We start from the raw sequence: 26,997 nt of genomic DNA, 5'->3' as shown, positions 1-26,997 counted from the left end.
GCTTTTGATTCAGCAGATGTTAATTTCTAGCTGATTGGTTTTGAGTTGGATGTCTGTGATTAAATGGTTATGTCTTTTTTTTTTTTTTTTTTCACTCTTCTGAAATAAACTCGACTCCTTTATCTTAGGCTGAGATACAAAATAGAACTGGAACCTGTAAAAAAGTCTGCCTGTTGTAAAAAAACGCTTTGGGTTATTTAGTTATTTCTCTGGGGGTAAGTTTTCGTACCCTGAAAATATGGGGCTGTGCTAGGATTTGAAAATCTCACTCAAGCATGCAAACTGCAGGGAGCTGGAGAAAACTGATGGGCATGTCATTCATTACCTAGTTAAATAAAAAGCATGGGTTTTTATGCTAAGTTGGCCTATGTATACATTATGAAGCTGGTCAGTCCTCATTCCAACTACTACCATAAGCTCAAAGAAAGAGTTTAGTGTTTATTAATAAATACATCCCCATTTTTAAAGCACTATAAAATACATGTCTCCTCTCTATTATGCAGTATCATGCTCTGCTTGCAGACAAAAAGTGGTTTGGTAACTGAGTGGCTACAATTTCTTGCCTCTGACAGTCAAGCACCGACTTAAATTCCAGGCTCGTAATATAATTCCTTAATGTTGAAGACACTTCTCCAGGCTACAAGGTGAGGTCCTGCTGCCATGTTCTTCTGGCTGGACTCTGCTCCTTGGGTCAATACTTGGAGCAGAATTTCAGTGACTGCACTGGCTCAGAAACTTGGCTCCACACAAGGTATTGTCTAACAACAGGGGGACTTGCATTGTACCAATGCGTCTAGTGGTTGCAGCTTACAATCTTAACTTGTTTTTTATTAGGGTCTTTTTTTTCCAAATAGGTGCCACGCTCGTGCCATCTTCCGCAGTCTAGCCAAATTAGGTTTAGGCTGGAGGGAGAAAAATTAAGAAGCACTAAATGATAAAGTAAATGAACTTCAATGCCTCCATACTATTTGCCCTAATACAGTCATTCCCAAGTTTTTTTAATATCTAATTCCAAGTCCTGCCTGACTTTCAACAGAATCCAATTTCATAATTCAATATAGTAAGAGCAAAAAGGAAGGAGTAACGATTTTTTTTTTTAAATGTAAATCTTGCTATTTCTTTGCCTTTTTTTTCCCCATTTTAAAGCATCTTAAACTTTGGGGAAGAACACATTTTTTTAATTAGCTTATTTGCCACTAGTAGAATATCAGAATTTACATGTTTTCCAAGTTTTACACTTAAAACCTGCAAACAATTTAAATATATGCTTAACTTTAAGGACTAGTGGACCCCATTCAAGTCAATGTGACCATTCAAATGAAATATGGTAAGACCCTTGCTAAATTGTTTGCAGGATAGATGTTTAGTGTTCTAAAGTTTTATTTTATTGGTAACAGCTATGCAAAAATTCAAGTAAGGTAAGTAGTGATGGTTTCAATCTGGTCAATTCCAGTTCTAGCACACACGTACGTGACATGCCTCTGATAATCCAGAGTGTTGATTATCCAAGGCATATCTGTGTCCCACATAGTACCTGCTTTTCCTGCTGTAGATGGTCTATGTCTGCAAGAGGCATCATGGAAGGTCTTCCATGAGCACACTGGAAGGGCAGCTGGCAAGATGACAAAGCTTTTATAAGCCTGCAGCTCTCCTCCAAAGTCAAGTGTTCATTAAACTTAATAGCTCCTGAAAGAAAGATACAAATTCTTGCATATGGTGCCAAAGCAATTCAAACCACCCGGCAGACTTCCCTGCACAGCTGTGGTTTTCACAGAAAACAGGGCAGCTCCTGAAGACTCGCTGGGAGGCTGCGAGGACAGCCCAAAGGCTGCAGGATGGCAGACTTAGGGCTTGGCTCAATTAACCAGCGTGCTGCATAATGATCAGCTTTCCATGGCCTAAGCTTTCACCTAACCCAAGTCTGATGGATGGTAAGATAATAGGGTTTTGGCCTTTCAGATGATGTTGCAAGAGGCAAACGGGCTGCCTTTTTTTTTAGTGTGTGTGTGTGAGTGATGGCTGAAGACACAACTAGCTCACAAATCAAAAAGTATTAAACCAAGGTGATAGCTATTATCAGTTCCATAGACTTTATCAGTTCTGTGTGCCTGCCACTGACAGACATCAGTCCCAAGACCAAATGCCAGCTCTGCCACTAAGTGCTTTCTCACAAGTGAGCACTTAATGGCATCCAGAGGAAACTCAAGCAGAACATTAAGGAGTAATTTCAAAGGTGTTTGCAATCTTTAGCCTTCACAGATGCACAAGACCATCTGCAATCTGTCTTTCAGCCATGGGACTTTTATAGGTCTAAAAAAAATTATATATTGCCTGATGTTTGTAGAGTACAGTGAAACTCTGTGACAATAGATGCTTTTGGTTCATGTTTACCCTTTCAGCATGATCTTGTTAATATTGTATATGGCACAGGAACTGCCACAATAGGCTAGAGCTGCCTATTCACCTGTAAGGTCTGCTCATTTCCAGGTGCTGGAAAGCCACAGTCCCTTGGAAGATATAAATTCCTACTGCACTCCTTCCAAAAATACTTAAAAGGTCACAGGGACACTTAAACTAGCACTTTTGATAATTACATGAAGACCAGGTCTTTCCTGCTTGCTTTCAAGCAGATTCCAGCACCTCCCCCGCCCCTTCACAGAAGCTGTTATTTAAACAGTTTAGATCTCACACAGGTGAATGCATCTCAGAACTGTGTTCTGTCATTCATGTGAGGGTTGGACAGTACATTAGGCCCAAACATGAATAAATCAGTGCAGTGTTGCATGTCCTTCATAGCGCTGCCTGTGAAAAGACCATTTTCTCCTCATCCCTATGAAACACACAGTCTATAATCCTGGAATTCAAGCACATTCTGAAACCACTGCCTCAGGGAGGATGTTGTGTAGAGACAGAGAGGTTAAAAAAAAATAAAAAATAAAAAATGAAAGAAAAGTGCAGTTTCCCTACCATGACAGGCCTGGGAAGCAAACATCTTCAGAAATGTCAAAGGCAGTGTCCCTCGTGCTCCTGCTCCTGTGGTCTGCACTAGCTAAAAGCAGTAAGGAAACACCATCTTACTTTCCATTTAGTATGAGAAACAGGAAGAACTGTAACACAAAGGAAACTAAAAATAAGGAAAAGCTAGTGGACTATCTAGTCCACCTCTCTCTTTTGAGGCTTAACACACTGCCTTTGGTTCATGCAATAAGCTTTGCATTATTATAATCAACTTTAGAAGCAGGCAGCAACTCACCTCAACTTGTTCTTGAATAAGCTCCTGCAAAGAAAAAAGTAATACCATCAGTTGCCATTTCTCCATTTCAGCCCATACCCTGCTCCACGTCTGTGTATAATTTATTGTGTAACTGCTGGAACCGTGAAAAATGATGCTGTTGCAAGTACACGGACCACAGTGTAAAAGATCTAGACGCAGGTCCTGGCTTCTCAGAAGTATCTTATCAGACTTTACATTAATCATGTGGTTCCTCTCTGCATCAGTTTCCTATCTGTAGAATGGGTATAATGGAACTCTTACGCCTCAGAGTGCAATGACTGCACGTTATCTTTGAATAGCTAACTTTTCTTCTTTGGATAATAGCCATGTGGGTTTCATTTCTGATGTTTAAAATGCAATAAACTCATAATCAATCATGAGTAGGTGTTACCAGTCCTAATTAAAATAAAAAGGACTGCAGAATAGATCTGCCAAAACTCTCCTGAGATCTTGAGGCATCAGCTGAGAACGAGTGCTCATGAGGCACAGATCTCCACCATTTTTATTGCTCTCAGCTCCCAAAACACACCAGGACACTGTATTTTGAGTTCTTCCTGATTATAGCAAAGTTGGAAAAGAAAATTTAATCAGATGAATCACCTCTGTTTCTCAAGATAGATGTATGTCAAGACTGGACTGATTCACAATGGCTCAGCCTAGTGGCTGGATACGGTACTCCAGCAACAATTTTTAAGTAATCTGTGAAGCAGTTAAAATTGTGGAGAATTGTTCACAATGGAAACTGCAAGTAATCAGTTCAGCAATTTCTTCCTCCAACTACAGAACACCTGGAACAGCAGCTTTGAGAAAGCTGCACTGCCCATGTAGAGATTTCATGAAAACAACTTTATATCCTAACAAATAATATTTCTGTATCAGCAATATCAATAATTTTACTGTTCATTCAAGCATTTGCTGTTCATTGAAGTACTCATAAGCAGTAAACTGTTGAAACATCTGCACTATATACCATTTTTCTTAGCTTCTCCACCAGTCCAAGTCTGAAACAGTGTCCTATCGTTTCTGTTACAGTTCAGGGATTTCAGCTGTTGGACTCTTTAGCTCCTAAAAGGGGTGCCACATTTGCCAAGGGACTTCATTGTCTCCCTCATAACAGAGACACTCACTATAATACCCTGGGCTATTAACACAGAACAAGACCCAGTATCGCAATTTCACCCATATCCACAGCTGACCTCAATGACGCTTTTAGTGACAGGTTGTCTTTTCCGTTGTAATTCATTGGCATCTCTTTCTGTAGAACACAGCGGCACTTTCCTCACTAGAATCAAGCTGCTGCTGGTCTCAGGAAATGACAATTCAAGACCCAAGTCCTCCAAATTTTTGTAGCAGCATCTGAGGAAAAAAAAAACAAAACCAGAAATAAGACATCAAACACAGCATAAATAAATGTTTCTGTGGTCCCTATATATGTTTCTTCCTGCAACCGTTTCCAATCTCAATATCCATGCATCACGAGACTCCAAGTAATTTTGCCATTTCAGCCTACAGTCAGCCAGTTTTTTTCACTCCAATCAACTGTGCATATTGCGTGTTCCACAACCACAAGATCTAAGAGTACCTGTACTATGTACAAGCTTTATGTCTGAATTTATAGATCTATCTTTTCTGAAGATGCACAAGGTGTCTGGTTCAACACACAAACACTTCAAATATTGAAATTACACAGCACGAAGGCTCCTTTAAGTCTCACCTAAAAAAATTTTATTTCAGTTGACACATAATAGCAAATACCTAGAAGGGAAAACAATATTTTAATAAATTTATGCTGGTTTCATGAATTTTCTATCCTGTTAAGCAAAGAGAACCCAGGAAAGAACAACCACTAGTTTATCTGACACATCACCCTGTGGATGGAAAAATACATACAAAAATGGGACTTCACAGTCAGATGAGAACTTCTCTTCAAAATGAAAATAAATGTAACAATATATAGTTTATTTTATTAACTCAGGGAATATTAACGTAAAACAAAGGTGGTGAAGGTCAATTTCAGAAGAGATTCTTTGAACAAAAAATAAGCTAATCTAAACTTACTAAAATCAGTCACAAGTATAATGCAATTATTAGCCTCCATATGGACAAAACTTGCGTAATTCTGTGCCACAAAAGACAACACGTATGGCCTTCAGCAAGAGCAGAGAAAGAAAGAAAAAGCCCATTGTGGTGAAATGACAAAATCCAAGCAGCTATTGAAGTCAATCAGGCCTTTTTTTTAAAAAAAAAAAGGGAAAAAAGGAAGTTCAAGAGTGTCAACAGAACAATGCATTACTAAAATCCTTAGCAGACAAATAACAGAATAGAAGCTGCAGGTGAACCAGAGGTCCAGCTGAACTATTAAACAGCAAGCATAGCTGAAGAGAAAGGTCTTTTAAGGAAGTTAATTTATTTCATTACATCAAACTTTACCAAAGAATACAGTCGTACTCTGCCAGCAACAATAACAATAGAATTTAGATTTGTACACAGTACTTTTAATTTGTAACTTTTTAGCATGAATAGTCTCACAGAGTGACGTAAAAAGATGAACTTCCAATAAATACCGATAAACTAAAGAGCAACACAGTCAAAGCACCAGTAAGCCAGCACCAGTAAGCTTCTTAAATCAATTAAGTGATAACTGAAAATCACAAGTGGCATCCCACTGTGTGTCCTTGAAAGAAAACCATGCCTCTCTGATTTACTTTGTCCTACTGATTTTTGTAGTATGTTTGTGATATAGCTGATGAAGAGTAGCTCACAGAATTTATTTGGTCTTTCAAACCCTTTGATGCCATCTCTTAATAGTGCCTAGAAATGCCAATGCAAAAGGTTCTTGTGGATAGAGAAGTAACAGTTGTCATAATTTAGAAACTATGGAAAAAAGATATGTTGGCAACAGCTGGTCAGCGTTTAACATGACATGAGCCCTATATCTTCATAATTGTTTACTAATTACGTGAAAAAGAAGGAACATGGTCAAGAAAGCAAATTTGTAGAAAACACAAATTTAGTTAGTTGAGACAAAAGACAATGCTGAACTCAATGAGAGCTTAAAACAAGTAGAAAAATTATGAATGAAATCAGTAGGATGAGTAAAAAAAGTATAATGAAAAAATGACTGAAAAACTGAACTGACAGCTCCAAAAGACAAATACATGCAAATGATCAGAAATAATTTGGTCTATTTGTACATTCTGTTGGCTTCTACATAAACAGAAAAAAACCCCTAAACAAACAAGCAAACCAATAAAAAACTAAAAAACCCCACAACTCTGTGTTTCATTGTCATCACCATTCAATAACCAAGCAGTTCATGCAAGCAGAAGTAGCCAAGAAAGCAGACAAAATATGAGGTGTGCATATAATAGACAGAAAATAGGGGCACAACTGCAAAGCTACTGTACAAATCAATGGGATGCCATCACTTGGTATATTGTATTCAGCTTTGGCCATCCAGTCTCAAAAGTAGATATATCAGAAAATGAAGACATTCAAAGATGAGTGCAAAAATACTTCAAAGTTGAACAAGAGACATTACAAATATTGTGATGTCAGAAAGAACATAATTAAAATGTAGGAACTACAAAGGCATCCGAATATTACTGAACTATGAACAGCAATGGTTATGTTCTCCCATTTTTCCCTAGGGCAGGCGGAACATAATAGTGCTTTACACTTTCCTTTGGAATTTCTGGTACTGGCCATTGTCACACCAGAGAGTTACCAATCAGATACAGCAGTGACACTGTTACGATTGAAACACACCCAAAAAGGCCTTTACACCAAACAGGTCTGTCCCTATAACAGGCGACAATCTTAACAAGGAGTGATTTAAAAGCTATCAAGTTTGCCACAGGCACCACAAAAAAGAGAAGTTTGAGCATAATGAGGTAGTCCTGTGAATGTTAAGACAGAACTTCACCTGAAAATGAAAACAATGCAGGGGAAAACAAACCAAACCAACCAACCAAACAAACAAAAACAACCCACAAAAACAAACAAACAAACAAACAAAAGCAACCACAAATGCACGTGGCAGGTGATAGACAGGGAATTTTGGGGAAAAATTTTGATTAGCCTCCAATAGGTCTGCAATAGTCCAACAACAAATCTGTGTCTAAACTCTTGTAGTACAATAGATCCATATCCTAAGAGTAGCTAGGCCACCATTCTGAAATGTTTGGAAAACAGTGTTCATTAGTTGCTCTTGGCAGGCACCTCAGATTAAGGAATGCATTTTTGAAGGAGTCACAATACAAACTTTCCATACCCCATCCTGCTCTTCTCAAACAGCGCCTGTTAAATCGGTGACTAGATCAACATGATGGCACTGCACTCTAGTGCACACTCCAAGCCCTCATCCTCAGACAGGAGGATCTGTTGGAGGCTGCTTTGGTACCCTCCTGGCCCACAGATGAAGGTTTACTTTCCCAGGGAAGCCAGAGCACATTGCAGAGGTACAGAGATGGCACACTACAGGGTTTTGCCTTGAGATGTCGAAAGGACATGCTTGAGAAGCACACCTATTTTCCTCAGCACAGATACAGCCGGTTGGTCTCGGCTCAGGAAAGAATCAGTAACGTCTTTCTTGAGCTTCATAGTAACCAAAGAATATATAGAGAGCTTCCCGGTCAGCAGAGCCATCCCCAAAAGTTTAGAGCTATTACTAACCGTAGAAATCTCCTTTGTTCTTCTGTAACTTCAATCTCCAAAGGGGGGGAGATGGCAGAAGACAGTAATTTCTTCTTGCCACGTGCTGCAGCTTCCTTGTCATAGGAATCTGTGAATGAATCGTTTAGAAGTATCCTGTCTTAGAATATTTACGCAGGCATAACCCTTAATGACCCTATGGTTTGGCATGTAATCCTCTGTTTGGATTAAAAAGTGACCACAGAATGCCTTCTCCTGAAACTTGCGGAGGACTGGGAATGTCACAAACCAGACATTTAGTCTCTGGGGAAGGGTTGGTTAATGCCACTTTGTTTTTTCCCACCAGTTCCAAAAAAGGGTCACTCTAAATAGCAAATAAACTACTGATATATTTAGTCCAACTCACAGAGAGAAATTTTTCCACAGAAAAGTCTGATATAAATGGCATTAAAATACTATTCATTAAACATTTCACCTTTCAGTCTTCAACTTTTTTCAGTACCTGACCAAAAGGAGTTCCTGGAACCCTCTCTGCAGGAACTGCACAATATTTATTGATGAAAGAGAAGGTCAATGACTTTTAAGTACTTGGGGGATGGCTATTGTGCTTTTTAACATTGAAACCAATGGCTAATGAGCTTACAGAGGAGACTATTATCCCTTTGCAAACAGTTTCAGATTGTGGAAATTTTAGGCTTTAAGCAGAGTATTCTGCTGAAAAGGAACCAAATGTACTATGCTCTTTACTCTGCATCCCATGTCTTATTCTTCACAGCATAACCACATTATCTTATTGATGTTGTTCTATTTCCTCTTCATTGTTTTTCCTATCAGTCTTCCTACTCCTTCATTATGTCAGAATTATTTTAGTTTGACAGTTCTGTGGGTAGAGAGTATATATTCTATTTTTGGAAATGCTGTAACAATTTTCAGCTGTCAGTACTTTGACTGCTACAGATACTGAACGTCTGGGTGAAGATGACAAATAAATATCATATTGGTTTCATACATTCCAGATTTATCCTTATGATAAGTTAGTTAGCAAGCTTTCCCTTTCAGACAGCTCATTTGTACCTTTCTGTGCACTGATTATCTTAAGGCCACCTGAAACCTCACCTGCAATAAGCTGCTCCAAGCGGATCCGTTCATGAGCTGCATGTTGGTCCACCAAAATCAAGAGGTTTCCATCTAAAAACATACCACAAGAGAGAAGAAACAGGCAAATTTGTACCAGACAACTGCAAAGGTTGGGAAGATTGACCACTCCCTAGAGGCCACATTTAGAGGATAACTATCGGCCAGTTTTACAGAAATAAAGCAAGGAGGAGGCTGTGTTGGCAGAACATAAAGTCACTACAGAACAGAAATTTAGCGATCCAAATTGGCATTTAAATTAGGGTAATTAGACTGAGTCAGAAACTCTTGTCTACTGACATCTTCATCTAACTGCAGAATGAGAGCTGAGGTCACCCACAAATTGTTCTGTTTAATACAGTCTTCAAAAATGTTACAAAAACTACTGGGTTTGAATGTCTTTTTTGTACAGCTTCAGCAAGCTTCAACAATGACTATGTCCAGACACTGTGAACAGAGCCTGAAAGATGTTAGTAATTTGAGTACAATCTATTTTTATAACACTAATCAGAAGGCAGTAGGAACATTCAACAACATCCAAAATAAAGATAAAGAAGATCCAGGAAATTTCAAGTGAAGACTAACATTTTCCTCTACTCATAGTATCATTCCAAAGCAAGATGAGAATACAAACAGGACAGTGTTCCCTCTGCACTCTAACTGGACTTGACAGCCACCTCAACTTCACATTAATAACCACTCTTACCTGTCTTTTTATCCATTTCATTCCTAGTGTTGATTAAACAAGCAATAAATTTATTGTCCACTTGCTGAAGAACCTGCAAGATACTCGGAAAAAATATTACCTGGTGGTAAAATTATTTTTTAAATGAATGTAAACCAAGAAAGATGACAATCAAAATGGATCAAGCACAACAGGTGGTAGGATAATTAGGGGAGTGGAAACCACATCTCTTCTAATCCCAAAGACTTAAAGAATTTGGCCCAGCAAAACTAATACTGAGAGGTATGTAATTATTCTTCATAAATACAGTGGGAGGCTAAATATGGAAAAGGCAGCAATTATTAAGCTAAAAGACAATACTGGCAGAAGGTCAAATGACCATAAACTGGTCATGAAACAGTTTAGTCTGGAACTAAGAAAAAGTTTCAAAATATCCAAGAAAATAATTCTGTATCATGTTTTTCAAAGAAAGTCATAAGGGCAAGAGCTCTGATTGTTCTAAGGTGGAGCTGGAAATTTGCAGCACAGATTAAATGCTTGGGTAGAAGCCTCCATGAGTTGGGAATTAAAGCTGTGCACAGTGACTCTGAGTATTTGATTTGCTGGTATCACCAAAAGAGAATGTAAACAAACTTTTTTAACCTGCCCTGTGTTTAAGGACTTGTGCTGATCATCTGCAGGATCCATTTCCCTGCATATCTCTTTCTCAACAGGCAGAAACATCAGCAAATCCCATCGACTGAGTGGCAATTTGAGTGCGAAAACTAGTAATAGATTATATTGTACCTGCATTGAATGAACCATGTCTTTGGTGAAACGATAAGGGTACAAGATATTGTGAATTTTCACAGCCAGATTGTCAGCCTGACTGCTGGTCACATCAACAGCAACCTGTAAAAACAGAAGTACAGATCAAGCAGGCTATAAAGGATATGGCAAAAAACCCAAACACACAGAAACTACCCACAACAAACCAGCTTTAAGAGAAACTGGAAATAACTCTGCATTTTGACAAACCAAGCTTTCTACACAAGAATAGTACTAACTAAAGATACCACCCAACAATCCCTTTGCTTCCATCCTTACACACTTTCCCATCTGGATATTACCTGCTAACTTCAATGCATGCGGCTGATTTGAAGTACCTATCAGAAAGCCTGAAGTTAATTATCAGCCTGCATGAACTCCCAATGGATTGCATTACAGAAGATGTATCGCCTTGACATGAGTCAGAGTACACGGCACAGCAACAACTGAACAGAACTGTTCAGAAACTCACCAGCAGGTGGTTTGCTACTCCCTCTCTATTGTTTGCAGGTGGAAATGTTTGCATACATATGTTTACACACACACAACATGATGATTAAAGATAATGCTACCTCATGACAACAAAGGAAGTTTTTCTAAAAGCTCCAACATTGTTTCCCTCTCACATGCTATTAATCCTGCCAGGCTATAGAAACAAGTATAGTAAAATACACTTTTAAGACCCATTGCATCTCAGAGAAGAAAGCTGGGTTATTTTCACTCTGTCCATAAAGACACAGTTAATACAATTTTGCCATCCTTTAACTTTTAAGATTGGTATCTCTGTAGAGGGAAAGACAGCTTACAATAGTGTTTTGCTTTTGAAATGACATAAAGCAAAAGATTAACCTGATATCTGCTTCTCTGACTTTGAATAAATCCACAACAACCTACATATAAACAGTCTATAAAAACCACATAACTGCCAGGTCTATAGTCTAATATATCACTGAATAACTTCTATGTAAGTTACAGTATTTGAAATTTTCATCCCCATGTCAGAAAATAACAGAAGGCTAAACTGACTCCTATTTTAGCATGAGATGTGAGATAGTGCTTACCTCTGGGCAAGGAACAAAAACAGGATTATCCCATTCTGAAAGCAACGACTGGAGAGACTCCCCTTCAGCATCTAGGAAAGAACACGTAGTTAGTACAGGGACTACCACCATCCATCAGCGGAAGGTGCACTGGGTACCTCTACCTCACAAAAGTAGGGGTTTTTTTTCCATGTTAAAAAGGGAGGAATGTAGAAATAAATACTGGAACACAAGACTGGGCCACTCTATTGTCCACTTTAACGACGAAGGACACCATGCAGCTTTCTGACTCCTAAACATGCTGCAGCACAGTTCAACAGGCCCTGGAAATGGAGCAGGTGGAGGGAAGGAAAGAAAGACCTGCTCAGCTACCCGCTCCCTCTGGACAAAGTCACATACCAAAAAGATGATTTCATTCTTTCCACCGAATGTGACGGTGGAAAGAAGTGACGATTGAAGCTATTTTTCACATTCCAAGGTTGGAATGAGAACAAAGAAGGGAGTAGGTAATCATTCTTTAAACTACTGACATAATTCAACAAAGAACTGAGTATTTCATCCTGTAAATAAGTATCCCCTAACCTGCCTTTAACCCTAAAAGATTTTTTTTTCCAGTTCTAGATTTGAGATGACTCACACGGTCCCATTGTTAACAGACCTTGAGTAATTCTGGGTTCCTGTTGGGACATCTGGGAGAATTCTTTGATTTGTTTTTACCACAGTACACTGTGTCCTGGAAAGCTGGCCCTACCTCTCAGATCCTGGCTTGCTAGAGTCTTCTCTTTTCGAGGTCTAGGAAGGAAGGGCAGCACAATCTCACTTCTAAAGGGATGGCACCTGAACTGAAACCCTAAACACAATATAAATTTACTGCTGCAGATTCAACAGTATGCAAAATTACAAAAAGCTATACAATTACTATATTCTCATGAGCATGTGCTTAGCCCTCTACAAATTTGTGTATCGTGAAGATTTTGCAGTCTAACACTGAGACATAACAGCATATATGTAAAAAGCTGAGAATTATCAGACACATTTACATCAGGAAATGTATTTTTAAAATATTACTGTGGCTTCTGCAGGACCATCCTTAAAAATTGGCTGCTGCCTTGAACATGTAACAATTATTTCCAGAATTAGTACAATCAGAAGTGTTATCCCCAAAGAAAAAGAGGAGGCATATGGTAGTCTGTCAGATACCAAAACACTCTTGAATTCCTGCTACTATGGAGTGGCAAAACTGTCAGTCTATCACCACTCCTATCAATACTTAATACATATCAAGAACTCGTAAAACTGAAAACTACAAGTCAGTGAGACCACATGAGATATCAAAGTTAGCCTAACAACATGTTCCTACCCACCCAGCAATGATTGAATGGTATTACAAACCTGTATTGTTATCAAGAATTTTAAGAAAAATGGCTCAGATTCCCAGCACGGTGGTAAACATTTCACCCTTCCTTTGGTACAATTCAGACTTCTATTCTTTGTGAAATAATAATGAATTAATAAAGTTCCTTTCTACTAAGAAATTAAGGGTGTGCATTCAGGAAAAGTGGCAGAGTGATAACGCCAAAGAAAACCAGCTGCATGCTGATAAGCTCAGTATGGAATGGCTCTATGAGATCCTAGGCCAGTCCTTAGGCTCCTTACTGCTGGCTCCATTCCACTAAGGACCAAAGATGGTCCTACCCTGGGGAATGAGAATCCTTTCAAGAGTCCAAACTGGCAGCCCAGCACAGGAGAGCAGCATCTCATTGTCACAAAATCCAGAAGAGAGGACAAGATGACCTGATGTGGTTCCTGGTAAACCGTGGCAAATCAAAAAACGCTACCTAATTCAGGCTTTGACAGAACATTTATAGTCATTATGACTGAAAGATATTATTGCTCAAGTTCATAGCAGCATCTCTCATCTATGTGAAAAGAAGTCCAGTATTTTATACATAGAAACATAAACCAAGATTGATTTCCTTGCTCTTGCTGCAGGAAAAATCCTTGTTCAGGACATAGATTTTTCACAAAGCTAGGATTTTCTTTCCCAAAGGCCTGTGAAAATTCAGAGCTGACAGAGATATAATTAATATGACTTCTCTGACATGTAACATTAGAAAAGGTTCTGAGGGTAATAATGTACATGCTTTATACATGCAAAGCACATACAATTACCATACTTTAGTATTCATTTTCAGTTGCCTCATTAAAATATACTGGTGTAATGACATATCAGTCAATAATGTAATAAAAGTAATAAAAAATGCAAACACACCTAGCATAACAATGAAGACCACGTTGATCTGGGGCGTTAACCTACTACAAATGCATTGCATTAGATTATTCAAAAAGGCATCTAATAGTAAAATGAAGCTTGATAAATTTTCCTGTAGCAATCACTTTAATCAGTATAAAGATACCTGAATCTCACCTACAAAATCTAGCATTTCTGTTGTGCAGATGACATGTGACTGGAATAAACAGCAGATGGCCACTGCTCTCATGGAAAAGAGGATATGGATTATTTTTACCTCCTTCCACCTGCCACCAACCCGTGTAATTTCCCTATGACCAAAAGAAACGCATATCCTTTGTCTGAAAAACATGTGAAATAACATGTTTATTGAACTTGGAAAAATGTAAGATCCATAGGGTCTAGCCAAACTTCAGACACCTTGTAAAGGTTTGGGAGGTCTGACCTTCAACCTAAGAAAAGCAAAAAAGCTGCAGGAGACATCTCACCAAAGAATACCACCACTGACAGTTAAGAAAGAGTGGCACCATTGATATGATGGAGAGCAACACCAATGATAAAGGTAAGAAAGAACAATGCCATTGCAGGTAAACAGGTGCAACACAATATACGTCTTCAAAGACTACAGACTATATGCAGTCTGAAAACATACAGGTATGTGAGGTATCCTCTTTGTAAACATGAATGCACTATCCTAATGTTTTGGACCGAAGGTCAAGCTCTACATCTCAGTGCTTTGGCTGGCTACTAAACAGCACTGTGGGCAACCAAAATTGGTAAACCACAAAAATTAGAAGTGTTAGTCAAGGACTGTACATTTGTGCTTGCAAGTAATTTTACCTAAGAAAGCAGAGATCATCTTCTCCTTGTAACAAATTTACTTCAGTGGAACACAACAGATATTCAGAATTACTGGCATCAATTATTATACTTAAAAGGGAATAACTTAAGAACTGAAACACCTATTCCACCAATGTTCTGTGACTGGTGATAAAAACAGAAGTAACAGACCAAAAAATCAAACAAACCAGAGGCTATAATGATTGATTAGATAAATATTTCACAGAATGGCTGGGCTTGGAAGGGACCTCTGGAGATCATCTACTCCAACCCACCTGCTAAAGCAGGTTCACCTAGAGTAGATCACACAGGAATGTGTTCAGGTGGGTCTGGAACACCTCTAGAGGATACTCCACAACCTCTCTGGGTAGCCTGTTCCAGTGCTCTGTTACCCTCAGAGTAAAGAAGTTTCTCCTCATATTCAGATGGAACCGCCTGTGCTTCAGTCAGTGCCCATTTGCCCTCATTCTATCATTCAGCTCCACTGGGAGAACTATCTAAAAGGAAGTCCAAGCTACTTTTCCCAAACGAATTATCCAGTCTACATGATGAATGACTGTATCTTCGCTCAGAAAATCTGCCTATAGACAGACTGGGGAACAACTCTGAACAGAGATTCCCATATTAATGGGAAACTTATTGAACACACTACTTTGCTGAGCCAGATCAGGAGGACACACAAAGTCAAACCTGACAGAGAGATCAGTGAAGACTCATGAACACCACACAGCTGAAAAAATAATACAATGTAGTGTCCTATCACCCTGGAAAAGCTTCATCATCAAACCACCAGCAACACTGTACAACATCTCCTACAACATCAAGTATGAAGGAACAGCCTTCCAACATCTGTGGAAAGGAGGCTACACATTCTCAACTAAAAAGTTGGACTTCTGTTCATTTTTCAAGGGTTGTTTTGAATTTTGTATGCAGTTAGGATAAAACGTTAAAAAACACAAAAATTTCCAGTGGGCTTACTTTATAGTGTGTTCCTCATTGTATATATGACAATTATATATAACTGTTATCACAAATTCCATGATGCGCAGGCAGCTGCCTGTTACTCGAGAAGGTGTTGACATTTCTTTTTAGTGTCTTATTAAAAACTATGTTTTAATATCTTGAATGTTAATGTGTTACTGCCTCCATAGTCTCCAATGCTTTTCATATAGCTATTACAAGTAAGGCAGTGGGTATTTTAGTATAAAGTGTCATGTGCTGTCAGCAAGATATTCTCTATGCACCTAGCAGAACACAAACACTTTTCCTCATTCCATGCGTACAACCACCACCACCCCTCTTACCATTCTCTGTGACAACATTCACAGCCATTGTTGTTATATCTTGAATGCAGGCAGCTTGAAATGCCTCAGCGGGAGGAGTGCTGTAGGTGCTCAGCCCAGTTGTTTTATTGATGTATATTGTCTTACCCAACGAAACATCAAAATCCTGCAGCCAGTTTGAACACCACAAATCATTCCTGGGATTGCCTGTGCTTGTGTTGTCTGCAGAGAACTCCAAGTTACTTGGGAAGGTCATATGGGGAACCTCAGTATCTTTCAGATTTTGTTCTGAGGATTCACCTAATGTACTTTTCTCTTCACAGGTGATGTTAGTACAATCCTCTTGAGCAGGTAAAACACTACCTGAAGAGACCGTGTACTCCCCTTCTGTGCTGCTGAGTGGTGATGGGCTGACAGTACTTTTCATGGACCCTGCTCTCGTTCCATCTGGTTGTGAGCACACATCCTCCTTAGAAATGCTGTAATTACATTCCTTCATTTTTTCCTCTGAGGATTTGTATGTTTGACAAGCATTGTACAAAAAATCATTATTTGAAGATTCAAGATCAAAACAGTAGTCAGCTTTTCTACTTGAGTCTGTTTGGAATTGTTCACCAAGTTGTGCTACTTCTTTGTTGTCACTTTTCAGTCTCGACAGTTTGGATGATAATGATCCCGGAGATTTTCTACATCTTATAATTCTTTTACTAACCTGAGAGTAATCAGACGATGTCAATGGACTTAGACAAAGGGCCTGTTTGTCCTGTGAAGTTTCTCCACTGCATAATGAACTCTCTTCCAAAGAATCAAAAACTTGGATACTATTACTAGGATCTGTATCTTCCAAAGTTGGAGTTTCAGAAGTGCTCACACTACCATGGTTGTCATTCCCATTCTTTGAAAAGCCACAATTAGCTTGTGAATTAAAAACAGGGAGACCAAATTCACTCTGCTCTGACAACGGTGTTGGTAGCACACACCTGACTCTCCCATAGTATCTCCTGAACTTTTCTAACGAACCCAGCTGTGTGCACAAGCTCAGCTTCTTAGGGGGCTGAGGTCTCGGCAGAGCTATTTGTCTTCTAGTGCTTTTTATCATTTTATTGTGAGGAATACATGAAGAAGTTGCCTCTGGCAATTCTGTAACATTCAATGTCTTATAATGTCTTTTACTGGTAGCAATAGGCATAGTTATCCCCTCACTCACCTGATTTGGAAATGTTTTGTTCTCTGACCGCTCACTACCATCAGCCATGCATACTTCTCTGGTCAAAAGAGGTGTATATTCCTCACTTGTATTACTGGAAATATCCGTAGCATTTAAAGACTGAATTAGAAAACTCACTTTGTGGCCAGAAGTATCCTGGGTTCTGACAGGGACAGGTCTACACTGCATGTTTAATGCAAGGTTCATTTCTGTTTGTTCACATGCATGTGGGGGCTGATTTTGCATAACACATTTTATGAGGCTTGTAGAGCATGATTTTAATGGCACAGAATTAACAGCGCCTTGTCCAGCATCATCTATCACTTCAACAGTTTCCCTGTCTCCTGTCCTCATCAATGAACTTCCAGAGACGGTTTCAGTTCCCATTGCTGTTTCGGTAAGGTCTTCTCTCTCAGATGGTGACTGAATAACATCATCGTTTAAGATATGGACCGTATTTCTTTTCTCCACTACTTTCCCTTGCTTGCTTCCCATATCTTTTATGTAATTCTCTGCAGAATGCTGCAGGTCACCACAACTGACTGTTTTTCTTGTTTCTGATATGGCCCCTCCACTAAAAGAGGAACAAAGATTTTCTGAAGGTTTCAGATGAGTATCAGATGATTTTGGGGAACTGTTGGTGTCTTTTGGCTCCTGTTCTGAGATATTTGATACAATGAAATCAGAAGCTGTGTCATCCTTGCTGGGCAGTGGAATCTCCACATGGTTATTTCTACACAGATCAGTTTCCTGTAGATTTTTATTTGACTCTATAAGACTCAAGGATTTTTTCCCTGACAGGGATTTCCTTTTGACATCTTTTGATTGCAAGTTGCACATTTCATAGGAATCTGCAATTTCATCACATGCTTTCTTAAAATTGTCTTGGATGCTCTTCTTGTCAGAGAGTGAGGGCTTCAAAACTGGAGCATTATACAAACAAAAGTTATTCTCCTCATTAAATTCTCTGATGTCCTCACCACACGGTTCAACAAATAAATGTTCTCGTTTCAAAAATACTTTCACTCCTTCCTCTATGCAAGTTAGAAGAACATCCCAGTTCTGGAACTCGATTAGAGTTTTTGCAGGTTCTAGACACACATCATAGTCACTGTATGCACAAGTCACATTGAGAATAAAGATCCCATACAACTCTGGAACACAGCGATGGCGACCAGCACTTGCACCAGCCTGTCTGCTCACAGGGCCACTTTTTGCCTTGCAGCAGATGACACTTTCTTTTCTTAATAAAAAATCAATCAGTTTGTGTAGTCTTGTCTTTAAAACAAGCCTTCTATTCACATACAAGAACTGCATATTCTTATTGTAATGTCCTTCAATGCTGATATAACCACTTAGCTCAAATCCCCCAGACTTATGATTTATTTCTCGTAACTTCTGCGACCTGCCCAGTCCATAAATTTGACAAAACCGAGAATATATATCTCTTGTCTTAGGGAGCTGAAGCACCACAGAAGCAGCAGCATCATTCCTTAAAGAAAGTGAAACAGAAGGATGCATCAGCGAAATAGCCTCTACTTTATGTCTCACTCTCTCAAGCTCCAACACAGGATCCATACACTTTTTCCTCACCGGTAACTGATAGAACAGATTACACACTGTCACCGTAGTTCCGCCACTTGGTCTGCTCAATTCAGCTTCGCAAACTTCCAGTGCTTGCCCATTGTGAAATAGTTTCACAAATGTTTTTGCTGTCCTGCTGGTCTTAGATGAGACTTCCACTACAGTGGCCATGTTGGCTATGCTCGCCACAGCCTCCCCTCTAAAGCCGTAGAATGTCAGGTTCTCCAAGTCTCCCACTGAGCTGCACTTGCTGGTGAAGTACCGCTTTCCCATTGCATTTAAGTCCTCTCTCCCCATCCCGGAACCATTGTCCACCACCTGGATCTTAAAAGCTTCCAGATCCACCCTGATAGCAACACATGTTGCTTTGGCATCAATGCTGTTGAGGACAAGCTCCTCAACACACTGCCCCACGGAGTTGATAGTCACTCCAGAGCGCAGCCTGGCTCGCACATCTTCCACCAAACGTTTGATCATGGCAAAATCAGATAAATGAGAAACTCAAGAAACTGCAGGGAGCTCACTCCTCCATGTTCCTTGAAAAAAACTCCCTGGGTGGAGAGAGAGGAAAAAAAAAAATAAGTTAAAGGCCTGAAAAAACTTTCTTCTATTGCATTCACCCTCATAAATATACTTTTGTTAGTCTTCCTGGAATTCAGATGCTTTTTCTGTGATTACTTTCCTGCTCAGGCTTTGACTACACATCACTAGTGCTTTCAGGGTAAATGGCCAGAATCTGAGTCTATGCTCATTACTAACAACATACGTGATTCTCAAACTTAACACACCCAAACCAAACTCCAACCAGGATAACACTAAACTCAAATGATCTGCAAGAAAAAGGCTTCTGCTTCCATTTGGATCAAAGACATATTGAACATACCACCAAGAAGCAGGCACAGAGCTGCTTTCCTCTTGATTTTAGCTCGATCTCCTCACATAAATTCACAATGCCTCATTCTGGACAAAGAGCATCTGCTGTAGTCCATGCAAAAAAGGAATAAAGCAAATTTGGGAATGGGACACTGGGTAAGCTGTGAAAGAGAACCCGCTATTTTCCAGTCCTGTCCTTGGTGACTACTGGTTTCTTAGGGCTACTGGAGAGGACACCCCCGCGCCACTCGCGCTAATGGCCCTCACTGGGAACCCGGGGCCCGCTGTGTGACATGTACCCCGCGGCTCCCCGGCCTCGGGGGCACAGTAGGGCGGCCTCGCCCCGCGCCCAGCCTCGCTGCCACTCGCCCGCCCGCCCCTCTGCCCGCCCCCGAGAGGAGCCCCGTTGTCAGGCAGGCGCCCGGCGGGACGCGGCGCCGACAGGAGCGGCGGCCCCGCTCCCCGGCCGCGCGCGGCGTCCCCCGCCCCCACCCTCACCCCTCGGTACGCGCTGGCGCGAGGGCGGGGCGGCCCTCCAACGGCCGCGGCGCGAGACCAACCGCCCCGGGCTGCCGGGCCCGCACGCGGCTCCCGCGAGAAGCCAACGGCAAGCGGCGGGCCGGGCAGCGAGTGCACAGCGCCTGCGCAGCTGCGCGCGGGGACGCGGTAAGGGATACGGGGACTACGGGTCCCGAGGCCCGCGGGCGGTGCATGCTGGGAGATGTAGTTCCCGTCTCGGGCCGGCGGCTGCCAGAGCGGCACCGCGGCGAGGGACGGCCAGGGACAGCAGCCCTTCCCCGGGCCTTGTCCCGCCAAGCGGCACCGCGGGCTGCTCGTGACGCCACACGGTCCCGCAGGAACAGGCATCGGCAACAAGATCGTGTGCAAAGCACCCAGTCCACTCAACCCCCATATAACATAGCCATTCCACACAGGAAGCTCCAAGCAATTTTATTCTAATGAAAAAATAAAGTTCTGGAACAAAATAAATTGTTTCTGAGGCATTTATAGCACTTTTATGTTTTAACAATATTTAATATCGGCCTCCACTCTGTGATGTCCTTCACGTGAGTGCAACACTAGATAAATTACATACTTTATTCACATACAATTACTCAAAGCCCACTCTACACACATGTTCAGAAACAAAGAGGTTTTGTCTCTAAACAACCCCTTTAATAAAGAAACCACAGCTCTTCCTCTGCCTGCCAACATTTTGTGAAAGGCTGGGAGCTAGGCTAACAGTACAACAAACCAATAAATTAGAACTGTAATAAAATAAAATTCTCTAGAGCTGAATATTGCCTGACTGAACAAATGGGGAAGAGGGGAAATGTCCTGCGAGGGCAGCTCACGCTCCAGATTTTGCTTCTTCCTGGACAAAGTTATTTCAAAATCTGGAAGTCCTTGTGCTCCAGCACTGGGATCGTCTTCTCATTGCGGAACTCGGCCCGGCTGATGCGGGACTGGGGACTGCCCGTCTTGCGGAGCCACTCCTGCAGCTCCCGCACCCTGGCCGTCGGACCCTGGATCTGCCCCTGCACGGTGCCGTGGCTGGTGTTTTGGACCCAACCAACCAGTCCCAGTCTCTTGGCCTCCCCCTGAGAAGACAATGCAGAGCAAAATGAGACTGATCCAAACTGTAAAAGAGCTACAGAAGGATGCTGACATACAGGAGTCAATTTTATAGGTAAAACACGGACTTTCAAAGAAGGTCCTATGGCTCAGGCTGCAGGAAGGCAGCAGAAGATTCACCCGCCTGCTCATTATGCTCCTTCACACGACAAAACTGGGGCTGAAATGCACTTTCCGGTCATGCTTACATAACGCGGCACAGGCCGCCAGCAGCGCTGGGAGAGGACAGCCCCGCTCAGGAGCGTGGCCGGGATGCAGCCCGGCGGTGGCTCAGCCCCACCGCGGGGCCGGCGGGAGCCGCCGCAGCCCCGGCAGCGCTGGCAGAGGGCACCGCCCACCCGGCGGGAAGGAGCGAGCCGCGGGACCCCGCCCCGCCCCTCACCTGGGTGTACTTGCGGAAGAACACGCCCTGCACCTTGCCGAACACTTCGTAGTCCACGGACACCAACCCCTCGCCCTCCGCCATGGCGCCACCGGCCGCCTCCTCCGGCCGCCGCCGCACACCGCGCTGCACACCCCGCTGCGCCTGCGCGGCGGGCTCGTGCCGGAGGCGTGGCCTCGCCCGCCCCTGGAGCCAATGAAGAGCCAGGGCCCGTGAGCGGCTGCGGAGGGGTTGGTCTTTCACTAACCGCCTCATGAATAATGCACGTTAACCCGCCCGTCGGTCATCACCCCTACCTGGCCATAGAGGTGCGGTCCTCCAGAGCGCGGAGTGGAGTGTTGCGGAGGAACCATCGAGAGGCCGCTCACCGGTGAGAGCGGCGCAGGACTCGGCGTTCGCGTGTCCGTCTCCAGGCAACAGCCGTCAACACGGCGGCGGCGGGCAGAGCTCCGCGCTGTCCTGGCCGGGGCGGGAGTCGGGACTCTCGGGCCGTGGGTGCGAAACGGGAGACGACACGGCATGCCGAGGGGGCCGGGAGGAGCGCCGGCCGCACCCCGCAGGTAACCCCGCTCTCCCTCGGGGCCGGCCCGCGGCCTCGGTACCTGACACACTGCGGGGAATGTGGCGGAACGAGCCACGGGAGGATGATACTGAGCTTTGCCGGACGTTTGTGTGTAGGACCTGTGTACCACACGGGACCTACGGTGCCAAAACTGAGGGGGCACATTACGGGAAACACCCTGGGAGAGTAGAACGATTTCCCTGGCAGTCCAGTGTTTTTTCTGCTGCTACAACGAGACAGGGCTCAGACAGAGGGCAAAATAAAAGCAAACCTTTCTGGCTGCATAAACGATTGGGGCTGGAAGAGGCAGCATGGGACCTCCCTAGATGGAATGAATGTAAAGATTTATAGAACCCAGAAAAGTTACTAAACCTTTGCTAATACTTATGATAGAGTCTCATTGTAGCTTCCAGGTGTAGACTGTTAAGAGAGAACTTGTCCAGTTTTGGATAAGGTAGCCTGTAATGACTTTGCTTCTAACCTTAGGCTCTTTCCCAGGCACTGAATGGCTTTGTTTCCACCGGTGGGTTCTGCAGAGGCAGCTACTAAGCTTGTTCCCAGTTCCCAGCTGGAACACCAGAAGAAAAACTTTCAGCATGAGCTCACACCTGACAAAGAGGAAAGTTTAAAGGATCTCTATGCCCGAAAGAGCCGACGATATTCGTATTCTCTTTCTGCAGCAAGCAGTGAACACTGCTCCAGTCATGGAGGCTTCTGTTCAGCTGGACTGCAGAGCAAGTATCTCACCAGCCAGACCAAGACTCTGCCAGCTAAATCAGTAGCCAGACGGAGAGAAGGAGTGGACCGTGGGTATCCCCTGAAACCAATTTTTCACCACAAGGGCGTGAGTGTGCCAGTGGTCAGCATAGTTCAGCTTGGAAGTTCTCCATACATGGAGGAAGTTCCAAATAGTAGGCCTAGCTCAATGAGCAAAAGGAATCCTGCAGCAGGGAGGTCTCAGCTAGCTGCAGTGCTCTCTCCTTGGACAGCAGAGCCTAAACAGTCAGCCTCCCACCAGTACAGGAAAGAGCTGGCCTACATCCTAAAGTTGGAGGCAGATGGACAGAACCTGGAAGAGGAAATCCAAAAGAAAGAGGCCCTCCTCAAAGAGAAGCTGAGGAAAACAAAGGAAGCACTTAGGAGGATTCAAAGAGAGAAGGAGCTTGTTGAGGCAGAGGAGAGAAGAGACAGAGAAGCAGAGAGGGCCCAGGAACAAAAGGCCACAAGGCACCTTGAAGAGAAAACTTTCAGAGGTGCCATCAGGCCAGGTGATGTTGGGGGGCTCTCCAGTGGGGCACAGTCTGCAGAGGCCACTGTCCCCAAGCCTGGCACCACCCTCCATCCCCAAGAACTGTCTATGGAGAAACTCAAGAAAGAGCGGTTGGTGGCCAGCAACAGCAAAATTCGAGATGGCATGCCCATGGACCATTTAGCTCCTAGTTCAGAGCTGGACCTAAAACATAGTCCTTCTCCCTCTGCCCTCTCTGACCGAGATTCTGGTGACCACCCGTCCCCAGAAGTGCTGTACGTGCAGGCTGCCGGCGCTTTGGAGCAGGGTGGGCTTGGACAGTGCAGCTTCTGCGGACGCAAGTTTCTCTGCAACAGGCTTGAGAAACACAGGAGTATCTGCAGCAAGAGCCAAGGTTCCAAGAGGAAAGTATTTGACTCCAGCAGGGCCAGAGCTAGGGGCACAGATCTGGAACAGTATCAGCAGTGGAAGAGCTCAGAGAGGCCTCAGGTAATGTGCAGTCTCTTTGCCTCCCTCAATCCACATCTACTGCTCATGTTCCTTCCACCTTGACATCTAATTCCGACCAAGATGCAAGCACCTTCACATGTACATGGGGCCAAGGGATACAATCCAGATCTTGCTTCTGAAGGGTTATTGCTAAATGGATGAATAGATCCATTTAAAATCTAATAGATGGGGGTGGGGGTCCTGACTGACTTGTCATTGTAACGTGTCAAGGGTGTACTCCTGGAGAAAGCTCCTTGCTGTAGTCAGGATGCTCAGGATGCAGACTGGGTACTGCACTAAAGCTCTGTGACATTAGGGGCTGCTAGCAACTGGCTGAAAATCCAGGTAATACCACAGGCTATTGAAACAAAGGCAGGGGAAACATGCAGCTCTGTTCCTGCAAAGCAGCTATAGCAACCTCTCCAGTTCCTTGGTCGTACTGCTTGCTTTTCTGGTTATTCTGAAGCTCTGAGTATTGATGTCTCCATTGGTGTTTCCTTCAAATCCTCCTTGGTGCTCATATTTTTGATCCCCTTTGTGGGACTCAGCTCCTCGAGGAGGGTTTCACATTAACAGGGAATGCCCAGGGACAAGTGGTCTGAGTTGAACCCTGAGTGTAAGACTGAGAACAGCAGCTGACAGTGGTGCCAGTTGCTCTGACTGCCTTTCCTTTTTGCAGACTAAGCCACCCAGAAGGAACAACTGGAGACAGAAGCATGAGGTTTTCATCCAGACCCTGCGCCAGGCTCGCCAGGTGCAGCAAGTCCTCTCCAAGGGAGGGAAGGTGTCTGACCTGCCCCTGTTGCCTCCCATTGAAAACCCAGACTATGTTGCCTGCCCCTACTGCAGACGCCGATTTGCTCCCCAAGCAGCTGAGAGACATATTCCCAAATGCAAAACCATCAAGAACAGGCCCCCACCCCCACTGCAGAGGAGACGCTGCTGAGTCAGTGTCCAACTGTACCTGCTGCTGTCATTCCCCACCTGTTTTCTGCTGGTTTCCAGCCAGACACTTGTATTTTCCCTACTCTCAACCTTGGCCATGAGTGTGTTGAGCTTGTATGCACATCCAGTGAGAAGCTCAGGACATATAAGCAGAATACTAGAACTTGGGTACTTTGGCCTGTGTCCTGGGTTGCCCCCATGCAGGATGGCCCTCTGGGGGCCATTTCTCCCATCCAGGGAGCTCAACATGGAGTCACAGTGTAGATGTGAGGCTGTTACTAAAGACTGACTGTCAGCAGGACAGCAGTGAGGAGAAAAGCAGCCATCAGAAAGTGGCTGTTCTTCACAATCATATTGTGCCTGTGGGTTAGAGAGGTTTGGGCTTTTTTCCTTTTTTCTTTTTTTTTTTTTTTTTTTTAATTTTTCTTTAACTAGTGGTGTCTGATGTGAAGAGAGCTGTTCTCCTTTAGCTCATACATGGCTGCAGACTCAGGGTTTTTTTCCTTCTCCAAAGGCAGTGTAGTGCTGTTCATGGGAAGAGCTGGGCCAAACACAGCATGTGCCTTTTGTTTGTTCTACTGCTCTGTAGGTGCAGAAGTTCACCCCTGAATGTGCTGATAGCAACTGTGGTTCTGTCTGGCGTAGCGTTTTTGTTGTAGCTTCTTACATTCAGACAAGGTATTTGGAAAAGTCAGACCGAGGGAGGGGAGTGAACCATGTAAGCAGTGAACTTTTCTGCAGCACAGACTGCTCTGTTCTTCAGTCCTTGGTATCTGCGCTAGATGACTGGATCCAGAGCTGCTGCTTGGTCATTGCTTGTGCTCTGTCCTGTTTTGTATAGTACTGTTCGGTTGAGTAATGAAAGCTGTGTAGGTAGGTAGGTAGGTTTATTCCACACTTGTTCTGCAGGAGCCTGAGTTTATTTAGATGCTTTTCTAGAATGCTGGTGATGGTCCTGGGGCTACTTCTTACCAGCTGAAGATCTGTAACATTACTATTTAGAAATCTAGTGTGACATTGTTTGAATTGGAAAAGGAGAACTGGGAGGAGTATTATAATATTACAATGCTTCCTTGACACAAGAAGTTCAGGATCAGGAATTCAGGGGGTTAGAAAAGGCAGCAGTAGCGGGCACTTACTTTTTGAGTCCATGTGTCGATTCACGTGCACGGAACAGCAGAGATACTCCGAACTGGTCAGAACAGAACATCCCAATGTGTTCCTTACCACATACAATAGCTGGGACTCAGAGTTGGGAAAGGGTGGAAGAAGAAATATTTAATTAAAGAATAATGCCACACAAGATCAAGAATAGGTCATGAATAAGCTCATACTGGAAATTAGGTTTCTAACCAGGGGAGGATTGAGGTCATGGAAAAACCTCCCAAATAGATTAGCACAGGCGAGGAACCTACATTGTTTCAAGATGGACCTGGAGATGATCACGGAAGGGAGCACACTGCAGCAGGCAGAAATTAAGAATCCTGATACAGAGCATGCGTTCCTACCTCCAGGCTTCTTGTATAAAGTGCAAAGAACAGATCAGCAACAGTTCTGTGACTCAGTGTATCACTTTCAGGAGCTGAGAAGGAATCGCCTTCCCATGGCAACCTTCCCTCAATTCCTCACTTGGCTTCTGATATTTATTTTATTTTCCATCCAGAATGTTTAAGAACTGCTGCAGCTAAAAAAAGAAGCCAAACACCCCCACCCCAGACAGTGCACTAAGGAACTTCACACCAGAAAACCTGTTAGCTGTTTCACTGATAGTTTGGGGTTAAATCAACAATTAGATGTAATACAAAAAACCTGGAGATTTTCTGCAGGCCAAGTTGCTAGGGACCTCTAAACACCCTTTTTTCAGTCATCTGCTTTTTTTCATCTTAGTTGCTGCAATGGTACATAATTATTACAAAAATATAGCCCTTCTTTTGCTTTATTCTTAAGATGTAAGGCAGTTCTTGGTGATTTTTGTCTCATGCTAAAGGTCTTTGTTTGTCAAACTCTGTCAAAGGGTCTTTTGAGGAAAACAGGTGTCCTACAGACCCTTCTAGAAAATCATCTGCTTATAATTGGTGACAGTTCCTGCACATTTTAAAGTTCC

At 42.9% G+C, this 26,997-nt stretch overlaps 3 protein-coding genes across 5 annotated transcripts; 1 reads left to right on the top strand and 2 right to left on the bottom strand.

Moving 5' to 3' along the window:
- Positions 1-425: 425 nt before the first annotated feature.
- On the bottom strand, positions 426-20,265 carry MLH3 (mutL homolog 3). Of its 3 annotated transcripts, XM_082057537.1 has the most exons (14): positions 20,130-20,246; positions 19,642-19,736; positions 15,989-19,309; positions 12,345-12,443; positions 11,615-11,685; positions 10,533-10,637; positions 9,768-9,840; positions 9,044-9,115; positions 7,949-8,057; positions 4,471-4,630; positions 3,254-3,277; positions 2,968-3,049; positions 1,535-1,686; positions 426-902 (listed from the first exon to the last, which is right to left on the bottom strand). In XM_082057537.1, the coding sequence occupies exons 3-14, from the start codon at positions 19,233-19,235 to the stop codon at positions 831-833; spliced, it is 4,266 nt and encodes a 1,421-aa protein (XP_081913663.1). In that variant the 5' UTR covers positions 19,236-19,309; positions 19,642-19,736; positions 20,130-20,246; the 3' UTR covers positions 426-830. The 3 variants fall into 3 exon arrangements, with proteins under 3 accessions (XP_081913663.1, XP_081913662.1, XP_081913664.1); XM_082057536.1 differs by lacking the exon at positions 19,642-19,736 and having other exon boundaries at positions 20,130-20,265; XM_082057538.1 differs by lacking the exons at positions 12,345-12,443; positions 19,642-19,736 and having other exon boundaries at positions 20,130-20,265.
- A 301-nt stretch (positions 20,266-20,566) lies between these two features.
- On the bottom strand, positions 20,567-21,777 carry ACYP1 (acylphosphatase 1). Its single transcript, XM_082058578.1, has 2 exons — positions 21,649-21,777; positions 20,567-21,232 (listed from the first exon to the last, which is right to left on the bottom strand). Exons 1-2 carry the CDS (start codon positions 21,730-21,732, stop codon positions 21,017-21,019), a joined length of 300 nt encoding a protein of 99 aa, XP_081914704.1. The 5' UTR covers positions 21,733-21,777; the 3' UTR covers positions 20,567-21,016.
- A 181-nt stretch (positions 21,778-21,958) lies between these two features.
- Positions 21,959-26,883, top strand: ZC2HC1C (zinc finger C2HC-type containing 1C). The gene is made up of 3 exons (XM_082057535.1): positions 21,959-22,208; positions 22,709-23,948; positions 24,628-26,883. Exons 2-3 carry the CDS (start codon positions 22,716-22,718, stop codon positions 24,892-24,894), a joined length of 1,500 nt encoding a protein of 499 aa, XP_081913661.1. The 5' UTR covers positions 21,959-22,208; positions 22,709-22,715; the 3' UTR covers positions 24,895-26,883.
- Positions 26,884-26,997: the final 114 nt, after the last annotated feature.

The sequence above is a fragment of the Streptopelia decaocto genome (genome assembly GCF_964273445.1).
Source record: "Streptopelia decaocto genome assembly, chromosome: 7".
Taxonomy (NCBI): domain Eukaryota; kingdom Metazoa; phylum Chordata; class Aves; order Columbiformes; family Columbidae; genus Streptopelia; species Streptopelia decaocto.
The sequence above is the reverse complement of the archived record's forward strand: the minus strand, read 5'-3'. Positions and strand labels throughout refer to the sequence as shown.